Source organism: Macaca mulatta, chromosome 16 (assembly GCF_049350105.2).
Source record: "Macaca mulatta isolate MMU2019108-1 chromosome 16, T2T-MMU8v2.0, whole genome shotgun sequence".
Classification (NCBI taxonomy): domain Eukaryota; kingdom Metazoa; phylum Chordata; class Mammalia; order Primates; family Cercopithecidae; genus Macaca; species Macaca mulatta.
Window position 1 is genome coordinate 38,257,058 of NC_133421.1, and position 18,822 is coordinate 38,275,879.

At 43.7% G+C, this 18,822-nt stretch overlaps 1 protein-coding gene across 9 annotated transcripts in view; it reads left to right on the top strand.

The window, feature by feature from the left end:
* Positions 1-18,822, top strand: part of TAOK1 (TAO kinase 1) — a 167,668-nt gene that overhangs the window by 136,651 nt on the left and 12,195 nt on the right. For 6 of the 9 annotated variants that reach the window (XM_077970702.1, XM_077970703.1, XM_077970700.1 and 3 more), the window contains 4 exons: positions 3,754-3,957; positions 7,866-8,105; positions 16,028-16,240; positions 17,853-18,035. In XM_077970702.1, coding sequence (XP_077826828.1) covers positions 3,754-3,957; positions 7,866-8,105; positions 16,028-16,240; positions 17,853-18,035 — 840 coding nt within the window. Of the gene's footprint in view, positions 1-3,753; positions 3,958-7,865; positions 8,106-16,027; positions 16,241-17,852; positions 18,804-18,822 lie in introns of all 9 variants that reach the window. The other 3 variants (XR_013406260.1, XR_013406261.1, XR_013406259.1) reach the window with 2 other exon arrangements.

Consider the following 18,822-nt stretch of genomic DNA (forward strand, 5'->3'; position numbering starts at 1 on the left):
CCTTGGCTTCCCAAAGTGCTGGGATTATAGGCGTAAGCCACTGTACCTGATCACATTTTGTTATGTGAAACCTTTTCTTCTAATGTTTTTGGTTTCCCATTGTTTTACTTTAAAAGTAAACAGAATAAGGGGGATATTTGCTTATCAGTTTTTTTTTAGGTAGAATATGCTGATTATTTCTTTGTGGCTACAGGGTTTCATATTTCTTTGCCCTTTCTTGTGCTGCCCCCTCCCTCTGCTTTTTTTTTTTTTTTCCCGAAACACAAGTCTCACTCTGTTGTACAGGCTGGAGTGCAGTGGTGTGATCTTGGCTCACTGCAACCTCCCCTCCCCCGAGGTTGAAATGATTCTCCTGCCTTAGCCCCCCGAGTAGCTGGGATTACAGGTGTGTGCCACCATGCCCAGATACTTTTTATATATTTTTTTAGTAGAGACGGGGTTTCATCATGTTAGCCAGGCTGGTCTCAAACTCCTGACCTCAGGCAGTCTACCCACCTCGGCCTCCCAAAGTGCTGGGATTACAAGCGGGAGCCACCACTCCTGGTTCTTGTGCTGCCTTTTTTGTTTTGTTTTGTTTTGTTTGTTTTTTTTGAGACAGAGTCTCACTCTGTTGTCCAGGCTAGGGTGCAGTGGCATAATCTTGGCTCACTGCAACCTTTGCCGCTTTGGGTTCAAGTGATTCTCCTGCCTCAGTCTCCTGAGTAGCTGACATTACAGGCACCTGCCACCACGCCCGGCTGATTTTTGTATTTTTAGTAGAGATGAGGGTTTCACCATCTTGGCCAGGCTGGTCTTTTTTTTTTTTTTTTTTTTTTTTTGAGACGGAGTCTCGCTCTGTCACCCAGGCTGGAGTGCAGTGGCCGGATCTCAGTTCACTGCAAGCTCCGCCTCCCGGGTTTACGCCATTCTCCTGCCTCAGCCTCCCGAGTAGCTGGGACAACAGGCGCCCGCCACCTCGCCCGGCTAGTTTTTTTTGTATTTTTTAGTAGAGACGGGGTTTCACCGTATTAGCCAGGATAGTCTCGATCTCCTGACCTCGTGATCTGCCCGTCTCGGCCTCCCAAAGTGCTGGGATTACAGGCTTGAGCCACCGTGCCCGGCCACCAGGCTGGTCTTAAACTCATGCCATTCTCCTGCCTCAGCCTCCCGAGTAGCTGGGACTACATGTGCCCGCCACCAAGCGTGGCTAATTTTTTGTATTTTTAGTAGAGACAGGGTTTCACGATGTTAGCCAGAATGGTCTCGATCTCTTGACCTCATGATCTGCCCGCCTCGGCCTCCCAAAGTGCTGGGATTACAACTGCGCCTGGCCTGACAACTTCTTAAAGAGGATCATTATTCAAGATAGGCACCAGGAATGGAAAATGATATGTCTTTTAATTTACACTCCTGTCTTACAGGATGATTGAAATTTTTAGTTCATATAATTAATTAGCATACCGTGATACATCAATTGATTTTGATAAAATAAGTATAATCAATTTGATATTAATGATTTGTGTGTGTGTAGGAATTTGCCTTATAATCAGATATGTATGTCTTCTTGTGTACATATGGGTGGCACAAAGACTTGCTCTATACCCTGCCAAGTGAGCGTCATTGACAAGATTTTTCCAACTCTAAAGGGTGTAATTTGTAGTATATTCCCATGACTATAATTCAGAAGCCAAACTCTATACTGGAACTTTGAGTTTGAAACAATAGTAAATAGAGTTTCCAACTATAAATAAATCTCCAACAAAATGCAGTTGTTTTGTTTTCCAGTGAAATTTAAAACAATGTGGAAAGTCATTAATTTTGATTTGTTCAGTGGTTATTAATGCTGAAAATTAAATACCATTCATAAAGTAGGTCTCTATTCTCCCATGGTTTTGTTTATTTTCCATTTAATTTCCAGTTTTCTTATATCGAATCCTTCCATAATTTTGCCAAAAACTTAGCATCAAGGATGTCAAAAACCAAGAAGCGAGATGTTTAACTGTAATTTTGCCCTAGTTCACTTGCGATTTTTACCTAAAAGCACTATCTTCTGTTTCTTCTTGGGAAGGTTTTAAAGAAGGATGTGTTTTACTTTATTAACCAATCACTGTGTACTTTGAAGTTAGGAACCATCAGAAATGTAGCTGTGCAGAGACAAAAGGTACACGTTTTCTGGTGTACATATCTCTCTTTCCTTTCCGATTGAGTGGGTAACTCAAGAAAGATCTAAAGGCTGGGCACAGTGGCTCACGCCTGTAATCCCAATAGTTTGGGAGGCCAAGGTGGGCGGATCACGGGGTCAGGAGATCGAGACCATCCTGGCTAACATGGTGAAATTCCGTCTCTACTAAAAATACAAAAAATTAGCTGGGCATGCTGGCAGTTGCCTGTAATCCCAGCTACTCGGGAGGCTGAGGTAGGAGAATCGCTTGAACCTGGGAGGCGGAGGTTGCAGTGAGCTGAGATCGCACCACTGCACTCCAGCCTGGGTGACAGAGCAAGACTCTGTCTCCAAAAAAAAAAAAAAAAAAAAAAGATGTAAATACCACTTGCCTTCTAGAGGTCATTGGTCATTGCCCTGCCTGAGTATTAGAGAAGAAACACACTTAAGAACTTTCATTGATTGATTGATTGATTGAGATGGAGTTTTGCTCTTGTTGCCCAGGCTGGAGTGCAATGGCGCGATTTCGGCTCACTGCACTGCAACCTCTGCCTCCTGGGTTCAAGGGATTTTCCCGCTCAGCTTCCTGAGTAGCTGGGATTGCAAGCCTGCATCACCATGCCTGGCTAATTTTGTATTTTTAGTAGAGATGGGGTTTCTCCATGTTGGTTAGGCTGGTCTTGAACTCCTGACCTCAGGTGATCTGCCCACCTCAGCCTCCCAAAGTGCTGGGATTACAGGCGTGAGCCACCGCACCTAGCCAATAACTTTTATTTAAAATTTACTGATGCAAAATGATAACATTCATTTAGGTAATTTTTATGGGGTTTTTGTTGTGGTGGTGTTTTTGTTTTTTTGAGACAGAGTTTCACTCTGTCACCCGGGCTGGAGTGCAGTGGCGCAATCTCGGCTCACTGCAACCTCTGCTTCCCGGGTTCAAGCGACTCTCCTGCCTCAGCCTCCCAAGTAGCTGAGACTGCAGGCATGTGCCACCATGCCTGGCTAAGTTTTTTTTTTTTTTTTGAGACTGGGTTTCACTCTTTTTGCCCAGGCTGGAGTGCAGTGGCGCTATCTCAGCTCACTGCAACCTCCACCTCCTGGGCTCGAGTGATTCTCCACCTCACCCTCCCGAGTAGCTGGCATTACGGGCATGCGCCACCATGCCTGGCTAATTTTGTATTTTTGGTAGAGGCAGGGTTTCTCCATGTTGGTCAGGCAAGCTCCTCCTCCCAGGTTCATGCCATTCTCCTGCCTCGGCCTCCCGAGTAGCTGGGACTACAGGCGCCCGCCATCACGCCTGGCTAATTTTTTGTATTTTTAGTAGAGATGGGATTTCACCATGTTAGCTAGGATGGTCTCGATCTCCTGATCTCGTGATCCGCCTGCCTAGGCCTCTCAAAGTGCTGGGATTACAGGCGTGAGCCACCACGCCCAGCCTAATTTTGTATTTTAGTAGAGACAGTTTCACCATGTTGGCCAGGCTAGTCTCGGACTCCTGACCTCAGGTGATCCGCCCACCTTGGCCTCCCAGAGAGCTGGGATTACAGGCATGAGCCACCATGCCTGGCCCTATTTTTATGTATTTTTACCTGAGTTGTTTTTTATGTTGCCAGGAGCTAAATGAAAACCAGAGTACCCCCAAAAAAGAAAAACAGGAGTGGCTTTCAAAGCAGAAGGAGAATATACAGCATTTCCAAGCAGAAGAAGAAGCTAACCTTCTTCGACGTCAAAGACAATACCTAGAGCTGGAATGCCGTCGCTTCAAGAGAAGAATGTTACTTGGTCGTCATAACTTAGAGCAGGACCTTGTCAGGGAGGTAAGTTTGAGTGATGAGAAATTTTAAATCCTTTATCAAAAGCATCTTTCCTGAAAATACTCCAATTCCATTCTAGTCTCAGGGACTTTGCACTTCTACTTGCCTCTGTCTGAATCATTCTTCCTCAGATATTCACATGGAGTGTTTGCTCCCTGTATATCTTTACTCAGATGTCATTTCCTTAAAATCTCTTAACCACCAATTTTTTTTTCCCCCAAGAAAGAGTCTCTCCATGTCGCCAAGTATGGAGTGAAGTGGCGCCATCTTGGCTCAGTGCAATCTTCACCTCCTAGGTGTGAGCGATTTTCGTGCCTCAGCCTCCCAGGGTAGCTAGGATTACAGGTGTGCACCACCAAACCCAGCTAAGTTTTGTATTTTTAGTATAGATGGACTTTCGCCATGTTGGCCAGGCTGTTCTCAAACTCCTGGCCTCATGCAATCTGCCTGTCTCAGCCTCCCAAAGTGCTAGGATTACAAGCATGAGCTACCATGCCTGGACTTAACCACCACATTCTTCTGCTTTATTTAAATATTATTCTTTGCAGCCAGGTATGGTAACTGTAATCCCAACACTTTGGGAGGCCAAGGCAGGCAGATCACTTGATTCTAGGAGTTTGAGATCGGACAGGGCAACCTGACAAATCCCTGTCTCTACAAAAAATATGTTTATTAAAAAAAATTGGCCGGACGCGGTGGCTCACGCCTGTAATCCCAGCACTTGGGGAGGCCGAGGCGGGCGGATCACAAGGTCAGGAGATCGAGACCACGGTGAAACCCCGTCTCTACTAAAAATACAAAAAATTAGCCGGGCGCGGTGGCGGGCGCCTGTAGTCCCAGCTACTCAGGAGGCTGAGGCAGGAGAATGGCGTAAACCCAGGAGGCGGAGCTTGCAGTGAGCCGAGATCGCGCCACTGCACTCCAGCCTGGGCGACAGAGCGAGACTCCGTCTCAAAAAACAAAAAACAAAAAAAAAAATTAGCTGGGTGTGGTGGTGTGCACCTGTAGTCCCAGCTACCTGGGAGGCTGAGGCATGAATATTCCTGAGCCCAGGAGGTTGAGGCTGCAGTGAGCCATGATTATGCCACTGCACTCCAGCCTGAGCTACAGAGCAAGACCCTGTCTCAAACAGACAGACAACTAACTAAATACATATGTTCTTCTTTGCACTTTTCTTTTTCACGTGAATATGTGTATGTTCACAAAACCATGTGTTTCTGCAGGGTAGGGAGGTTGTTCCTGACTCCCTCACTACAATGGAAGTTGTATGAAATCATAGAATTGATGCAGTTTTTTTAATCTCCAGTTTCTGATTCATAGTAGGCATTCAATAAATCTTAGCCAATCCACAAATGAAAAATGTTGATTTTTATTTTTTATTTTTACTTTTATTTATTTATTTATTTTGAAACAGAGTCTCGCTCTTTCACCCAGGCTGGAGTGCAGTGGCGATCTCGGCTCACTGCAACCTCTGCCTCCCAGGTTCAAGCAATTCTCCTGCCTCAGCCTCCCAAGTAGCTGGGACTACAGGCATGCATCACCACACCCGGTTGATTTTTGTATTTTTAGTAGAAATGGGGTTTTGCCATGTTGGCCTGGCTGGTCTCCAATTCCCAACCTCAAGTGATCTGCCTGCCTCAGCCTCCCAAAATGCTGGGATTACAGGCATGAGCCAGCATGGTCAGCCTTGATTTTTACATATGAGGAAATTCATTGGGCAGTTTTTGCCTCTGACCTGAAATGGGTTCCATGAAGTGTGTGTTGCCCTTAAATACATTTTTATCATCATGTGATTATTAATTGGTAAATGTTGTAGAAACTCTTCTGCCAATGAAAACAATTATTCTTGGCTGGGTGTGGTGGCTCATGGCTGTGATCCTAGCACTTTGGGAGGCCGAGGCAGGTGAATCACTTGAGGTCAGGAGTTTGAGACCAGCATGGCCAACATAGTGAAACCCCATCTCTACTTTTAGTAGAGATACAAAAAAATGAGCCAGACGTGGTGGCGGACACCTGTAATCCCAGCTACTTGGGAGGCCGAGGCATGAGAATCAATTGAACCTGGGAGGTAGAGGTTGCAGTGAGCTGAGATCATGCTGCTATACTCCAGTCTGGGCCACAGAGCAAGTCTCCATCTCAAAAAAGGAAAAGAATTATTTTCATTATTAAGATACCTGTGAGTATAGATAAATTTCTGAGAGTGGGTTGAAATAATATATTTCATGCTTGTAATATATTATGCTTGTAATATAGCATAATTGTGCGAGTTTACTAATAAATTCAAATTAAAACAGTTGCATCCATTATGTAAGAAGAATGTAAAAGATTGATACATTCAATCCTAGTAATGGCGTGTGTTAACAGACACTATTAGTAAGACTATAAATTGATATTGCCCCTTTGGAGCATGATTTAACAGTAGCTTTTAAAATTTAATATGCACGTAGCATTTATCCATCAAATCCACTTCTAGAACTCTGTCCTACAGAAATAACAACATTATTCTATGATACAGTATAAATAGATACTTATTGAAACTTTGTTTATAAAAGTGAAATGTGGGCTGGAGCAGTTGCTCTCACCTATAATACTTGAGGTCAAGAGTTCAAGGACAGCCTGGTCAACGTGGTAAAGCTGTCTCTACTAAAAATATTTTTAAAATGAGCTGGATGTGGTGGTGCACGCCTGTAATCCCAGCTACTCAGGAGGCTGAGGCACGATTATTGCTTGAACCTGGGAGGCAGAGGTTGCAGTGAGCTGAAATCGCACCACTGCACTCCAGCCTGGGCAACAGAGTGAGACTCTGATTAAAAAACAAAACAAAACAGTGAAACATAGAAGCAGCTTAAATGTCCAAACACACAGAGGAATGATTGAAAGAATTATGGCATCACAAAGCACTAGGTTACAACGAAACTTTTAAAATTTCTATGTACTGGCTGAGTGCAGTGGCTCACACCTGTAATTCCAACACTTTGGGAGGCTGAGGTGGGAGGATCACTTGAGACCAGGAGTTTGAGACTACCCTGGGCAACATAGCAAGACCCTGTCTCTACAATGTTTTTTTTTCCTGAGACTCCGTCACCCAGGCTGGAGTGCAGTGGCATGATCTCGGCTCACTGCAACCTTTGCCTCCTGGGTTCAAGCCATTCTCCTGCCTCAGACTCCCAGGTACCTGGGACTACAGACATGCACCACCATGCCCGGTTAATTTTTTTTTGTTTGTTTTTTAATTGAGACAGAGTCTTGCTCTGTCACCCAGGCTGGAGTGCAGTGGCGCGAGCGTGATCTCCGCCTCCCGGGTTCACGCCATTCTCCTGCCTGAGCCTCCCAAGTAGCTGGGACTACAGGTGTCCGCCACCATGCCCGGCTAATTTTTTGTACTTTTAGTAGAGACAGTTTTCACCGTGTTAGCCAGGATGATGTCAATCTCCTGACCTTGTGATCCACCTGCCTCAGCCTCCCAAAGTGCTGGGATTACAGGCGTGAGCCACTACACCCGGCTGTGTCCATGTTCTTAATCACCACACTCACCAGAGTAGACTGCATGTAAAATAATTGAATAGAATACTCTGAAGAAACTGAAAGGATAACTTAGGAGCCCAATTCAAATATAAAATTAGGAAGTAAACAAAAGAAAAATGTTAAACCTCTTGATATAGATGTAATAATGTCTTAAGCTAATGGCAATAAAATAATATGAATAAATAGTAAATGAATATGATAAGGAAATTTGTGCTACTAATTGCCCATTTAAAGAGGTAAAAGTCACAACCCTAATATTTACTATGCAATTATAATTGAATAACAGGGTTAATTACATCTGTTTACTGGTTATTCTGTTTTTTAGGATTTTTTTCTGGCATTATACAGCAGTAAATTATACCTTTGTCTTTTGTGTTATGGATTAGGAGTTAAACAAAAGACAGACGCAGAAGGACTTAGAACATGCCATGCTACTCCGACAGCATGAATCCATGCAAGAACTGGAGTTCCGCCACCTCAACACAATTCAGAAGATGCGCTGTGAGTTGATCAGATTGCAGCATCAAACTGAGCTCACTAACCAGCTGGAATATAATAAGCGAAGAGAACGAGAACTAAGACGAAAGCATGTCATGGAAGTTCGACAACAGCCTAAGAGTTTGAAGGTATGGTTAGCCTAAGCTTTTTGACAACAGGGAAGAGAATGAAAAGATATCCATGTAAGCAGGAAAAGTCTTAAGACGAATGTCTAGTCATAAAGAAATTGACTAAGCTTCTTTTCATTTTTAGCATCTTTGGTTGATTTTAATGTTGAATGCCTGTTGCTACAGTCTTTTGCTTATGTATTTCTCATCAAAGTACAAAAAAAAGTGGCCAAAACTTTTAACCATGGGAAGTGCCAGTAGATAAGAATCAAGATTCTTGTTTTAAACTTAACCAAGGGCAGAGCACGGTGGCTCACGCCTGTAATCCCAGCACTTCAGGAGGCCAAGGCAGGTGGATCACCTGAGGTCAGGAGTTCAAGAACAGCCTGGACAACATGGCGAAACCCTGTCTCTACTAAAAATACAAAAATTAGTTGGGTGTGGTGGCACATGCCTATAGTCCCAGCTACTTGGGGGGCTGAGGCAGGAGAATCCCTTGAACCCAGGAGGCAGAGGTTGCAATGAGCCGAGAACACACCACAGCACTCCACCCTGGGTGACAGAGCAAGACCCTGTCTCAAAGAAAAATTTACCCAAATGTCCAAGGTCAATATTACATTCTGCATGTCAACAAGCTAACCATTTGGCTTATCTCTGTTGTTCCAAGTAAAATTTTAGAACCATAATTTGCTGTAAATATGACTTGTACAAAATTTAAAAACATGAAAGTGCATTATAAAATAAAAAGTTTTAAGCTGCATAGCCACTAGTTAGAAAAATAATAACAAGAAAAAAGTTTTCTTCTTTATGCTTGTTCCTCCAGCCACCTGATCCATCTCTCTCAAGGACAAAGTCAACTACAGTTACCAATTCTGAAATTTTTGTTTGTTTTTGAGACAGAGTCTTACTCTGTCACCCAGGCTGGAGTGCAGTGGGGCGATCTCGGTTCACTGCAAGCTCCGCCTCCCGGGTTCACTGCATTGTCCTGCCTCAGCCTCCGTGTAGCTGGGACTGCAGGCACCCGCCACCATGCCCAGCTAATTTTTTGTATTTTTAATAGAGACAGGGTTTCACCATGTTAGCTAGGATGGTCTCAATCTCCTGACCTCGTGATCCGCCTGCCTCAGCCTCCAAAGTGCTGGGATTACAGGCGTGAGCCACCACGCCCGGCCCACGTGAATCTTAATATACAAAACCACCCACTATATAGTCTGTCATCGATGATAAGCACCTTAGTTGCCCTGTACATATCTGTACATTTTAAACTTTTGTTTATATTCAGTAAGGTCCAGTTTCCACAGTATTTCCTATTTAAAGCTTCCCCTGTACTCCTACCCAGCCATTTTTATAAGCTATTTGATATTTAAACTATAAAATGGTTCTTGGTTTTACTCTGAGTAACTGTGCTGGAGTACAGTGAAATTCATTCACAGAGGTAGTCTGTGTGAAAATCTAGAAACTACAACACACTCAATGGTATTCCCAATGCCCACCCAACTCCATTCAAACAAGCTGTCCTGAACAAAATATAGAAACGATGTTAAGATGCTTTATTGTTTTCATGTGAATGTGAGTAAAATTTCACCTTGCTATGTCTTCAAAATAGGTAAGTTTTATTTACAGAGTGGTTATGTTGACTACTAACATAACCTTCCTTAGTTAATGCTTAGAAAAACTGGAATTGTAATGATATTTTAGATTTATTTTGTTTTTGCAGTAAGGAGATACATAATCATTTAGCTACAGAAAGACAATCTCCCATGAAAAGATTTTTAAACTAACATGTCAGCAAAGTCAATTGTGATTTTAAAGCCAACAGCACTGAGGAATAAACCAAACTGAAAGTCGTACTGTAAATCTGATATGACTGACTGCATTTCCCTGGGGCTTGGGTAATGGATAGTTGTTTGACATTTAACCATTTCTTTCTATTTCCTGTCATTAGAACTTTTCCATTTTAAAGCTTATAAACAGTAATCTGATTCTCTCAGATAGTATATTAAAAGTGAGGAGAAAATAAAGCTTCATTAATCATAGTCAGACTTTAAATAAAATGCCTTTCTGATTACAGGTGAGCTCAAGGTTTCCTGTTAGGGAAGAAAAATCACCATTTTCCTCATATTTATGTGTATCTATTTACTTAGTCAACTGGAGCATTTTAACCCCAAATCATCACATTTCTATTTACTTAAGTAATCGTTGCCTTTTCCAGTTTTCTTCTTAAGTAGTGGAGGCAGAATTTAGAATATAGCATCAACTGTGTTTGATGGAGGAGAGGAGATTGCAGTTGGAACATTTTATTTATGTTGATTAGGATCTGTGGGGGTGGGGTGCTGTTTCTGTGGAAAGGGTCGGGTGAAAAATCTGCTGCCTACTCTGCTGTTTCTTCAGCTTTCATCCAGATGATGCTTTGTCAGCACTAAATGAGTAGAAATAACTGAAACTTGCATTCATCTCGCTTTCATTTGAGTCACACATTGAGGGATATAGTTTATTCTTAGTATAAGCATTAATTTTACTCTTGTTAAAGAAAAATTTTTCAAGGAGTTATTTTTTCTCATTAGGCAGGGATGTGGAATGATTACAGTATTCCTGGCACAATGTTTTTTTGTTTTTGTTTTTTTTTTTTTGAGATGGAGTTTCGCTCTTGTCGCCTAGGCTGGAGTGTAGTGGCGTGATCTTGGCTCACTGCAACCTCCACCTCCCGGGATGAAGTGATTCTCATGCTTCAGCCTCCCAAGTAGCTGGGATTACAGGGGCCTGCCACCACGCCCTCGTGTTTTTAGTAGAGATGGGTTTCACCACCTTGGCCCTGCTGGTCTCAAACTTCTGACCTCAGGTGATCTACCCGCCTCAGCTTTCCAAACTGCTAGGATTACAGGTGTGAGCCACCACGCCCAGCCCAGCACAATGCTTTAAAAATAAAAAGTTTTGGCTGGGCGCAGTCACTCACACCTGTAATCCCAGCACTTTGGAAGGCTGAGGCAGGGGATCACCAGGTCAAGAGACCATCCTGGCCAACATGGTGAAACCTCGTCTGTACTAAAAATACAAAAATTAGCCGGGCACGGTGGCGCGTGCCTGTAGTCCCAGCTACTTGAGAGGTTGAGGCAGGAGATACTCTTGAACCCGGTAGGTGGAGGGTCAGTGAGCCAAGATCGTGCCACTGCACTCTAGCCTGGCGACAGAGCGAGACTCCATCTCAAAAAATAAAAATAATGTCCAGGTGCGGTGACTCATGCCTGTAATCCCAGTACTTTGGGAGGCTGAGGTCGGGAGTTTGAGACCAGTCTGACCAACATGGAAAAACCCTATCTCTACTAAAAATACAAAAGTAGCCGGGCGTGGTGGCGCATGCTTGCTGTCCCAGCTACTCGGGAGGCTGAGGCAGGAGAATCACTTGAACCCGGAAGGTGGAGGATGGTGGAGGTTATGGTGAGCCGAGATTCCGCCATTGCACTCCAGCCTGGGCAACGAGGGCAAAACTTCATCTCAATAAATAAATAAATAAATAAATAAATAAATAAATAAAACCTTTTAAAAGAATGGATGCTATTTTACTGAGGCAGAAGATACTATCTAAATTTCATTGTTCCATTTCTGTCTAGAAGCACTTGAAACAACTTTGTTAACCATGAATGGTTGTTTTTGTTTGTTTTCGCTCTGTCACCCAGGCTGGAGGGCAGTGGCACAGTCTTGGCTCACTGCAACCTCTGCCTGCCAACTTCAAGCGATTCTCCTGCCTCAGCCTCCCGAGTAGCTGTGATCACAGGCATGCGCCACCACACCCGGCTGATTTTTGTATATTTAGTAGAGAAGGGATTTCGCCATGTTGACCAGGCTGGTCTTGAATGCCTGACCTCCAGTGATCCACCCGCCTCAGCCTCCCAGACTCTTGGGATTACAGGCGTGATCCACCACACCCCGCCTAAGAATGATATTTTAAAATGGTGCTACTCAGCCTGAGCAACATAGTGAGACCCTGTCTCTAGAAAAAATTACCAGCCTGGGGGAGCATAGGGAGATCTCATCTCTAAAAATAAAGCCAGGCACAGTGGCTCACGCCTGTAATCCCAGCACTTTCGGAGGCTGAGGCGGGCAGATCACGAGGTCAGGAGATCAAGACCATCTGGCTAACGGGGCAAAACCCCATCTCTACTAAAAATAAAAAATTTAGCTGGGCGTGGTGGTGTGCGCCTGTAGTCCCAGCTACGCAGGAGGCTGAGGCAGGAAAATCACTTGAACCAGGTAGTCAGAGGTTGCAGTGAGCTGAGGTCATGCCACTGCACTCCATCCTGGTGACAGAGCAAGACTCTGTGTCAGGAAAAAAAAAAAAAAAAGAGAGAGCATGATGACATGCCTGTGGTGGTCCCAGCTACTCAGAAGGCCGAGAGGCAAGAGGATCACTTGAACCCCAGGAGGCTGAGGCTATGGTGAGCCATGATCATGCCATGCACTCCAACCTGGGCGACAGAGTGAGACCCTGTTTCAAAAAAAGAAAAGAAAAAGATTAAAAAGCCAAACGTGGTGATGGCTCACACCTGTAATCCCAGCTACTTGGGAGGCTGAGGTAGGAGGATTGCTTGAACCTGGGAGGTCAGGGATGCAGTGAGCCATGATCATGCCACTGTACTCCAGAGCCTGGAGGACAGAGTTGAGACTCTGTCTCAAAAATAAAAGCAGGCTGGGCACGGTGGCTCAAGCCTATAATCCCAGCACTTTGGGAGGCCGAAACGGGTGGATCACGAGGTCAGGAGATCGAGACCATCCTGGCTAACACGGTGAAACCCCGTCTCTACTAAAAAAATACAAAAAAATAGCCGGGCGAGGTGGTGGGCGCCTGTAGTCCCAGCTACTTGGGAGGCTGAGGCAGGAGAATGGCGTGAACCCGGGAGGCGGAGCTTGCAGTGAGCTGAGATCCGGCCACTGCACTCCAGCCTGGGCGAGAGAGCGAGACTCCGTCTCAAAAAAAATAAATAAATAAATAAAATAAAAGCAGTGCTACTAAGTGCCTCTACTAAAACTCTTAGCTAAACTAAGAGTTTCTCTTACTAGCTAGACGTTTCTTGACCCCTCACAAAATAAAGACATATTACTAGGATCTAGTGCCTCAGATGGTGAAAAATACAGAAAGGTATATTTAATGTTGTAGTATTGAGGGGAGTACTTCTTAGATACGTGTGTAAATTTGGTCACATATCCATTTGTTGCATGATGAATCAGCCAATCAATACCTGGCGGTATTTATATTAAGGTAAAAAAATAATTTCAACTATAGGTTCTGCCTCAGTGCAGTAAATCAATGTGTTGTCACTTGTAGGATCAACTGGTACACCTTGCAGAAACAGATCTCATCTTATTAAAACTTCTTAAAACCTGAGTTCATAGAATACCCAACCTGCTGATTAACCAAACACTAAAGCCAAAGATCTTCTGTCTCTAAACTTAAATATTTTCATCTTAGAAATGTTTATATACTGTAGTTCATGTCTGTTACCCCAACAAGAGGGCTGTCTCCTCACGTTAGCACATGAGTTTTGTTTAACCTTTGAAAGATTAGTTTTGTTATGGTTTTGTGTGTGTGTGTGTGTTTGAAACAGAGTCTCTCTCTGTTGCCCAGGCTGGAGTGCAGTGGTGCAATCTTAGCTCTCTGTAGCCTCCATCTCCCGGGTTCAAGCAATTCTCATACCTCAGCCTCTTGAATAGTTGGGATTACAGGCATGTGCCACCACGCCGAACTAATTTTTGTATTTTTAGTAGAGACATGGTTTCACCATGTTGGCCAGGCTGGTCTCAAACTCCTGACCTCAAATGATCTGGCCACCTCAGCCTCCCAAAGTGCTGGGGTTACAAGCGTGAGCCACCATGCCTGGCCAAGATGAGTTGACTGACGTTTAAGTTTTTGCTTGTGTTAAAGAGTAAACCATTGCTAAGTATATCTCTACCTAGTTTATTCTCTTAAGGAAAAGACCATTGTAATAACAGTATTAATAATTCCGAATAGAGATTTCCAAGTTAGCCTCACATTTGGTACATAAACTGTATAGTTGGAGTTGAGAGTGTCATTAAAAGAAATTGGGGGCAAGGCACAGTGGCTCATGCCTGTAATCTCAGCACTTTGGGAGGCCAAGTTGGGCAGATTGCCTGAGGTCAGGAGTTCAAGACAAGCCTGGCTGACATAGTGAAACCTGGTCTCTACTAAAAATACAAAAATTGGCCAGGCGTGGTGGCACAAGCCTGTAATCCCCGCTGCTCGGGAGGCTGAGGCAGGAAAATCGATTGAACCCAGGAAATGGAGTCTGCAGTGAGCTGAGATCGCACCACTGCACTACAGCCTGAGCAACAGAATGAGACTCCGTCTTAAAAAAAAAAAAAAAAAAAAAAAAAAGAACAGAAAAGAACAAAAAGAAATTACAGCAAAGTGTTTCTAAAACAAACAGAATAAATGTGCTTTATTTTCTGTCTGTAGATCTGATAAGATATTGTCTCACCAATAAAGTGCTTTTATATCTTTTTTTTTCTTTCTTTCTTTCTTTTTTTTAGAAACCAGTGTCTCACTCTTGTTCAGCCTAGAGTCCAATGATGCAGTCACGGTTCACTGCAGCCTTGAACTCCTGGGCTCAAGTGATCCTTCTGCCTCAGCCTCCCTAGTAGCTAGGACTACAGGTGCGCATCACTGTGCCTGGCTAATTTTTAATATTGCTTTGTAGAAATAGGGTCTCACTGTGTTGCTCAGGCTAGTCTGGAACTCCTGGCCTACAAACAATCCTGCCGTGGCCTCCCAAAAGTACTGAGATTATAGGCGTGAGCCACCATAATTGTATTATGCTTAATTCATGAGAAAAAAATTTAATTTTCTAAGCCACGCACAGTGGCTCATGCCTATAATTACTGCACTTTTAGAGGCTGAGGTGGGAGGATCGCTTGAGGCCAGGAGTTTGGAACCAGCCTGTGCAACGTAGGGAAACTTCATTGCTACCAAAAAAAAAAAAAATTAGCCAGGATCTGGGTGTGGTGGCTCATGCCAGTAATCCCAGCACTTTAGGAGGCCGAGGCAGGTGGATTGCTTGAGCCCAGGAATTTGAGACCAGCCTAGGCAACATGGTGAAACCCTGTTTCTACAAAAAATACAAAAATTGGCCAAGTGTGGTGGTTCACGCCTGTAATTCCAGCATTTAGGAAGCCAAGGCAGGCAGATCACTTGAAGTCAAGAGTTCGAGACCAGCCAGGCCAACATGGTGAAACCCTGTCTCTACTAAAAATACAAAAATTAGCTGGGCGTGGCGGCACATGCCTGTAATCCCAGCTACTCGGGAGGCTGAGACAGGAGAATTGCTTGAACTCGGGAGGCAGTGGTTGCAGTGAGCCAAGATTGCGCCATTGGACTCCAGCCTGGGCGACAGAGCAAGACTCAAAAATAAAAAGCCGAATGTGGGTGTGGCACACACCTGTGGTCCCGGCTACTCAGGAGGCTGAGGTGGAAGGATTGCTCGAGCATAGCAGGTTGAGGCTACAGTGAGCCGTGATTGTACCACCGCATTCCAGCCTGGGTGACAGAGTGAGACTCCATCTCAAAAAAAAAAAAAAGAAAAAATGTAATTTTCTGTCACGAATATGCATAATAATCAAAGCTAATTTTAATATCTACTCAGGTCACTAACTTTATTAGTGAAACAACAGATACTGTTACAAGTCCTATCATAAATGGTGTTCTTTATGCCCTAATGTTTTAAATGAAGTTTTTTGTTGTAAAACTGCATAAATTTCAGTCAGCGGTTTGGCCAAATAGCCAAGTGCAAAAAGTATCTGCAACTTTATGATCTGACCTGTTTGGTTTTCCTCTCATTTTTTCCTAATAGTCTTTATTTTCATGTATGTAAGCATACCATATACCAAATACCTTGTGTTACAACTTACATAAATCTTTTTTTTTTCCCCCCCAGTCTAAAGAACTCCAAATAAAAAAGCAGTTTCAGGATACCTGCAAAATCCAAACCAGACAGTACAAAGCATTAAGAAATCACCTGCTGGAGACTACACCAAAGAGTGAGCACAAAGCTGTTCTGAAACGGCTCAAGGAGGAACAGACCCGGAAATTAGCTATCTTGGCTGAGCAATATGATCACAGCATTAACGAAATGCTCTCCACACAAGCCGTGAGTTTGCTTTTTTTGGGCAAAACAAATTTAGTGCCCCTTTTCTTCCACTACTTGAATGAAATCACAGCAATTAAAGTACTAGTTGAAAATGATAGCTCTCCTGCAGCTTGGGAAATGTGGTGATGGTTCATTTTCTTTCTATTCTCAACATTGCTTGAAAATGTCATGATGCATGAGGTATGTCATGATGCATCAATTTTCTTTTTTTTTTTTTTTTTTGGTTGAGACAGAGTCTTGCTTTGTCGCCCAGACTGGAGTGCAGTGGCCGGATCTCAGCTCACTGCAAGCTCCGCCTCCCGGGTTCACGCCATTCTGCTGCCTCAGCCTCCCGAGTAGCTGGGACTACATACGCCCGCCACCTCGTCCGGCTAGGTTTTTGTATTTTTTAGTAGAGGCGGGGTTTCACCGTGTTAGCCAGGATGGTCTCGATCTCCTGACCTTGTGATCCGCCCGTCTCGGCCTCCCAAAGTGCTGGGATTACAGGCTTGAGCCACCGCGCCCGGCCGATGCATCAATTTTCATTTATACATTTAGACAGGAGGTTCTAAATAGGCTCCCTGCCAGCACAGATCCCAACACCTTACTGAGATTGGCATAGCAGCTTTGGGAAGCAGTGAGCAAAAGGTATTATTATAATGGGAATAAAAATGGTTGTGTTTGAGTACAAATACAAAATTTTTTTTTTTTTTTTTGAGATGGAATTTCACCCTGTCGCCCAGGCTGGATTGCAGTGGTACGATCTCAGCTCACTGCAACCTCTGCCTCCCGGGTTCAAGCGATTCTCCTTCCTTGGCCTCCCGAGGAGCTGGGATTATAGGCGCAAAATATTTTCCATATAAGAGCTTTGTAAACTTTTTTTTAAAGGGCCAGATAAGGCTGGGCGCAGCGGTTCACGCCTGTAATCCTAGCACTTCAGAAGGCCTAGGCAGATGAATCACCTGAGGTCAAGAATTCGAGAGCAGCCTGCCCAACATGGTGAAACCCCATCTCTACTAAAAATACAAAAATTAGCCAGGCGCGGTGGTGGGCGCCCATAATCCCAGCGACTCAGGAGGCTGAGGCGGGAAAATCACCGGAACCCGGGGGGCAGAGGTTGCAGTGAGCCAAGATTGCGCCGTTGCACTCAGACTGGGCAATTAAATGAGACTCTGTCTAAAAAAAAAAGGGGGGGGGGCCAGATAAGACTTTTTAGACAGGAGGCAAAACTAAGGCTATTATGTGGGTACTTACATGACCGCTTAAGATGTAACCCTTTCAAAATGAAACATCATTCTTAGCTCATGGGCTGTAAAAGACAAAAAAACAGGCACCTGCCCATACTTTGCTTCTAGACTATGGTTTGCTGGTCTTTGTTCTATAGTTATTTCCACTACAGAGGAAGAGATTCAGAGATCTAAAGAGATTCTAAGTTTTTCTTAAGAAAAATGTGGTTATTCAGGCATCCTCCAAATAGCTTATGATAGCTTTATCTTCATAATACTATTGTTAGTTATTCTGCCTTTCTTTTTCAGAGATGTTTACTCCAAGATAAAAGACAGAATCCACAGGTCATGCATTGATAGCTAACAGTAGGATATATCTGTTTCGTTTTTTTTTCTCTCTCTCTCAGCTGCGTTTGGATGAAGCACAGGAAGCAGAATGCCAGGTTTTGAAGATGCAGCTGCAGCAGGAACTGGAGCTGCTGAATGCATATCAGAGCAAAATCAAGATGCAAGCTGAGGCACAACATGATCGAGAGCTTCGGGAGCTTGAACAGAGGGTCTCCCTCCGGAGGGCACTCTTAGAACAAAAGGTATAAGTAATAGAAGGGAAAATCATTGTTTTCAAATTAGCTTTTGTCAAAAGCGTTTTATAAATATATTTTCATGTTGGCAGGGGTCACATTAGATTTCTTTCACAAAACCACATTTCCTGAATTCTGGTTATGGCAGCAGTTTTTTCTTTAAAATTACTGATTCACTGATGAACCTTATCATTAATGAGCTCCAGAAATCAAGGGAATATAATTAAGTAGTAATTGCTAGAGAAAAGATATGGGTGTGTGAAGACAATCAGTTGAATTTGAGAGTAGCAGCTCTGAATCCATGTTCCTCACTTCTGTGTTCCTAGCTTGCTCTACCTAAGGAGGTTGGAGAAAGACTTAACTAGTGAAGAAAGAGAGCTGCATTAATTGCCTGAGAGAGCCAGGGACAAAGGATCAGGAATATATACTTTACTCATATGTCCTTGGCCTGGAGCTATACAGATTGGTAGAGGATTATTGAGGGATAGAAGGTAAAATCAGTTCCACACAGGTGAAAAGTCAGGCTGAAAAAATGTTGTTTCTAGATGCACATCTTTACTTTTTCTGAATTATTCTTGTCAGATATATTAGAAAATAGAACTAGAATCCCCAAATTTCCATCCTTTGGGATACTAAGGTATATGTGTGTGTATTAGGGAAAAGGGTGATGGACAAAAGGTTTTGAAAGGTAAAGAGAAGAAAGGCATTTGTTGCAAGAAGTGGAGATTAGGCTGGGCTTAGGCCTCCCAGCACTTTGGAAGCCAAGGCGGGAAGATGGTCTGAGCCTAGGAGTTCG